The 5,735-nt window shown below is 38.4% G+C and overlaps 1 protein-coding gene across 1 annotated transcript in view; it reads right to left on the reverse strand.

Annotated features, from left to right (window-relative positions):
* Positions 1-985: 985 nt before the first annotated feature.
* The window catches only part of LOC109912803 (protein-lysine methyltransferase METTL21E-like), a 7,189-nt gene continuing 2,439 nt past the window's right edge, over positions 986-5,735 (reverse strand). The window contains exons 2-4 of the mRNA XM_020512242.2: positions 3,819-3,976; positions 2,925-3,042; positions 986-1,389 (exon numbers count right to left, since the gene is read on the reverse strand). Of these exons, the coding sequence (XP_020367831.2) occupies positions 986-1,389; positions 2,925-3,042; positions 3,819-3,976 (680 nt within the window). The remainder of the gene's footprint in view (positions 1,390-2,924; positions 3,043-3,818; positions 3,977-5,735) is intronic.

The raw sequence follows: 5,735 nt of genomic DNA on the forward strand, positions 1-5,735 counted from the left end.
ATAACAGTTACATTTGGAAAACAGTTTTTTTAAAATATGGTCTGTATTGTCATTCTGGCACAGTACCATATATCAGTATAATTCCAGGTAATGTCTTATTTCTGTAATCCTCCCAGAACTTTGAAGAATGTTGAATGAAGATATTCCGAGAGTATCTTGTCTTCTGTTTCATTCTTGCTCTGCATGGCAGTCATATATGGAAGAGTAACCGTGAATGTATTTATCAGCCAACTGAGTGACTTATCATGTGCCTCAAAAAAGTAATTTTTAGCAAAATTAATATTTTGTATTTTAATTTTCTGTCGGGAACTTGTTTACAAATGAAAACTATACTAAATCAAAGTTTGTTCTTTTTTAGGCATTCAACATATGTATTCTATTTCAAAAAACGAATTTTCAAAAACAGGAGAACAATGATATTTTGTATCAAAATGAAAATGGATAGTACAGAACTTTAAACAAAAGAAGCATTTCTAGTGTCTGAGAAAATTGTTTCTGCTAAAACTTTAAGTAAAATCTTTGGCAAAGCTACAGAACAATGGGATGGAACATTTCAGTTCCTACTTGGCATGTCTAAATGCTTGAATAGTAGTAAATGTTCTCCCTCTAATTAGCAATTAATGCAGACATTTTTGCGATTGTGGTCTCAGAAAGAGCTGTACAATCTGCTTGATTCTTATCACAAGCATGTGTCAATGCCAAAAATCCAGGTTCATTTAAACATTTCATTTAGGCTGGCTGTTTAAACATGTTTGTTGTGAGCTAAACCTTCTCTTTGAAGGTTTCTTAGCTGGGAAATCTTGTCAAATAGTGGAAGCTTGGAGACCAATATAAACTTTGTTGAAAGTCCATCATCTCACATCATTTTTTAAGTCTGATTTCCAGGGAATTAAACCTAACTCACCATGATAAGGAGAACTATTGTTTCACAGTTGCTAACAGTTTGCTAGTTCTCCTGTGATGGCTGTGCTTTTCTCTATATCATTTAACCAATTTGCAAAACTTTTCTTTTTGCTTTGTACAACTTTATCTGTAAAGTTGGAAGATCATAAATAACTTCAGTATCAAATATACACTGGAACTTCTTCACAAAATCATTATCTTCATCAAGTCTAAATCTCATTGTCCACAAAATGATGGTGTTATCTTGACATAAGTGATCAAAAGTCATTAGAAGTTCATCCAGGTATGGGTGACTGTAGACCACATCAGCGGCCATAATATAATCATACTGACAAGCACTTCTGGGGAATTTGTTTTCCAAATCTACTCCCCATCTAAGTTCTCTGACCTGTGGCTGATATTTGCTTCTCAATTTTGTATTTCGGGATATATTGTACTGGAGGTTTCCGAGTAAATGAGGTAGATCTGTGGCAATCACATGACAGCCTGAAAAATCAAGAATATATATTTAGCAATTTGGCAAATAGGATTGTCAAAGAAATGTAACATGAAACGAAACTGTAAGGGACATTATGCCAAGTTTGCATACAGTAAGATCTTATTTGAGAAAGTGTACAATTTGTATTTAAATATAACCTGTGTTTGGAAATTGTACACATAACATTGGATCATTGATCACATATACTCATGAGTCTATTTATTTAGTTCAACATGTATTCATGAGTCTGTGATGCAAAATTCCCAAATTGTTACAATCAGGTTGAAATTGCAACATTCTGTAGCGCTAACAGTACACTAACACACAGGTTATAAAATCTCATGGTAGAATCTCATTGCAAGAGTTTCCTATATATTCTGCTTACAATATATTGGTTCTCAATAGCGCATTAAATTTTGTATGTTATTTACTATTTGAATATTTCAGCTAGTCCACTCATTAAAACTTTCAGCCAGAGCCTATTCAATAATACTGGTCTTTTCTTCCTTTTACAGTTGGATGTAGTAACCTAGAACCTCCTGAGAAGATTCTTCAAGGGGTAGGTGTGTAATGAGGTGGAGTTTCTGACTATCACTTGCACCTGTCAGTCATATTATTCAAAAACCCCTGTTGAGCATCAGTTCTTTCATGATTTTGAACAGCTACATGAAATCTCCCCTTAACCTTCTCAACATTTTGCTTTCTGCCTGTCTGCTACTTTCATGTCCACAGAATCAATGCTGTTTTAATCTCATGGCTTTCATTTTTGCTAGCAAGTCTAATATGTGACATATAAGCAAAGTCCACAGATACAATCAATACTCTCATTAACTTCTGCTATTACTTCATCAAAAGAAAACAATCAAGTTTTACGGACACAAATTTTTGAAAAGACCTTAGCTTTGGAACCCTCCAGCCCTCTGATACTGCTCCCATATCGCAGAACTACAGAATTTCAGAAAGAGGTCATTCAGCTCCCACTCAGCTGCATTTGTTTGATGATACAGATAACTGTGAATCTTCTCCTTGTCAATAACCAGAATGGCCATACTCAGATCTGCATCACTGGTTGGATTTACACAGGGTGCAGAGCTCCATTCACATCACAAACTGTGATCCCAGCACTACCATACCAACCAGCAGCTTTTATTAATGTGCATCTGTAAGCATTTCATACAACAGAGCTTCGTGCTACCTGGGTACCATCACAATGTCTTCACATTGAGGCGGGCCATTGACCCAGGGCTATTGTTTCAGGAACCAAATTAAGGGCTAGTTGTTGGGAAATAAGGAACTCTCCTGTTACAGACCCAGAATATACAATAAATGCAATCAGTAAATACCCACACACTGAGAGAAAATTGTTCTCCTACTGCTTACCTTCAGCACCTACTTATCACTTTAAGCAATCAGTTAATCCCTCTTCCTAAATTGTTTTTGCTTCTTGCTTAGTTCCATCTTCCTGATGGAAAATTGTCTGAAACTTTCGCAAGGATTACAATATCAATCTAAGACGTTATTTTTAAAGATGGTTTTTACTTACCAAGTAAACCAGCAACAATTGATACCAAACCTGTTCCTGCTCCTATTTCAATTACATTTTTATCGATAAGACTATTTTCTTTCTGACTGTGTTCCAGGTAATAGCACAACACCAAGGCCTGTGTAATGCAACGATGGAAATTTGAGTTAGTCTCTTTTATTCAACTTAACATTTTATTGATGGTTGCCAGGTGCTATTATTTTAAATCCAACATTTAACAAAGAACATTTGTTGAAATTCCGACATAGGAACACAGGAACAGAAATAAGCCATTCAGCCCCTCAAGCATATTCGACCAGTCACTGAGACCATGGCTGATCTGTGACCCAACTCCTTCTGCCGATATCCCTTACTACCTATGTTTTACAAAAAAAAATGATCGATCTCAGATTTAAAATTAACAACTGATCCAGCATGCACTACCATTTGTGGAAGAGAGTTCCAAACCTCTCCATCCTTTGTGTGAAGAAGTGCTTCCTAACATCCCTCCTGAACGGTCTGGCCCTAATTCTTAGACTATGTCCCCTAGGTCTAGAATCTCCGACCAGGGGAAATAGTTTATCTTTATCTACCCTGTCTTTTCCTGATAATATCTTGAAGACTTCAAACAGATCACCCCTTAACCTTCTAAATTCTAGAGAAAATAGGCCTAATTTTAACTTGACCCCTGAAGTTCAGGTATCATTCTTGTAAACCAACATTTTACTCCCTCCAAGGCCTATACATCCTTCCTCATTAAGTACTTACATTTTTCATATGCCGTTCTTGAATTAACCTTTTCATTAAAGGTTTAAACCCATTTAAAATAGTAGGTAGAAGTATGACATCAAACAGATTAAACAATTATCCACTAATTTCAGCAAATGTCACATTAAAACTGACTACAATGCTTACCGAAGGCCAGACATACGCACCATAGCAATCAGTGGTTTCTGTGATTTTGATTTCATACCCTGCAAATTGAAAGCACTCCCAGGGCATGCTTTTAAAGATACTTGGCACCCATCGCCTTTTCATGATTTCTGATGATATATCTCCATCTTCAGCTTTTTCTGAAGAAGATCAAAAAATTATAAGGGCAAATTCAACAGCCATTTTGTAGATGTAATTGATGATACTTATTCAATGACCTGTCATGTGAATAATCCGCTGGGAGTTTAAACATGGCCGAAAAGAGCTCAGCCTGAATTTAATGAGCATGGCACAGCCCACAAGGCAGGGGGATGAGAAGTAGGTGCACATCTGCTCTTGTGTCAGGAGCTGTAATACATGTGGTACAATGCAGATTGTACATGTGGACATGTGGTGGGCATATGTCCTACCTGCTGTCACAAGGTGATAGTGGCAGGAATTGTCTGCTGGCACGCAATCAGCTGACTGAGTTACAGCTCAGGATAGCCCACAAAGGGCTCATTTAGTGGGGGAACTTATGCCAATACATAAACAGATCCTTTGCGCTGCAGGGCCAGTTCTGTGATTTGCGGTCTCCATCCCTCTTGAAATCTTTCAGACTTGACCCCTGTCATTGTCCCTTTCACCTGGAACTTCATCTTCTTGGACTTTCATCATTCCACCTATCATCAGCAACTAAATCCTCTCTTGGTCTCCCATCACCATTAACCATGCTCCCCCATGTCTCAGTATCTGTTAATAGAGACAGATAGCAGTTTACGCATCAGTTCTGTCTGCCTGCAGGTTCTCCTTCAGGCAATCTGGGAACAGTAAAAGCTGTTCATCCCCAGTGAACAACTCCACAGCTACATTTCTCAATCTGTTTTTATCTTGCAGGCCCAGCCTCCCGATACGTGGGAGCTGAGTGTAAAAAGGCATGGGGAGATCTGAGGGAAAGTGTGGGAAAACATTGCCTCCCTGCATCAACAAAGACCAAGTATTGGATTTTCATTCTGCATGGTCAGACCAGCAGCAGTGAACTGTCTATAGTGGTGTTTGTATTTCTGATCATAAACAAATTAAGAATCCTCTCATGACCCACAAACTCCAAAGGACCAGCCCCGGTATAATTGTGGTGAGATGGTGGGATCATGTCCCATGGATTCTGAGGGGTGCAGTATGCCCTTCTACATCCCCCTTTCCCAAATCTCAAATATTTTACAAACCAACTTGCTGCATGCGATCAACTTTAAAATTGGTAAGAGAAAATAATGTAAAATAAAGCCGAAAGAAAACTTTAAATCTCTGTTGGTGTATTACAATTAGAGGAAAGTGAAGCAGAGATATACCATTCAAGCCCTCAGACCTGCTCTGCCATGTAATAAGATCATGGTTGATCTGATTGTGTCCTCAGATCCACATTCCCCTCTCCCTAATAACCCTCTCTTACCAAGTATCAATCCACCTCTGCCTTCGAAATGTTCAAAGACTCTCCTTTCTCAACCCTTACAGGAAGAGAGTTCAAAAGACTCAGCACCTATTGTCAGAAACAAAATTACCCCATTTCTGTTTTAAATGGGTGACACTTTATTTTCAACAGTGACTTCTAGTCCAGGATTCTTCTGTAAGAAGAGATTTTCTCTCCACAACCTAAACCTAACCCTAAACCTAGCCCTAACCGTGTTCCTAACCCTAACACTAAACTTAACCATACACCTAACAAAAGCCCTAACCCGAACCCCAAACCTAACCATAGCCCAAAACCTAACTCTAACCATAACCATAGCCCTAACCCTAACTCTAACTGTAACCATAGCCCTAATCCTAACCCCAAACCTAGCCATAGCCCTAACCCTAACCCTAACCCTAACTGTAACCATAGCCCTAACCCTAACCCCAAACCTAACCATAGCCCTAACC

This window comes from Rhincodon typus, chromosome 6 (assembly GCF_021869965.1).
Source record: "Rhincodon typus isolate 14 chromosome 6, sRhiTyp1.1, whole genome shotgun sequence".
NCBI lineage: Eukaryota > Metazoa > Chordata > Chondrichthyes > Orectolobiformes > Rhincodontidae > Rhincodon > Rhincodon typus.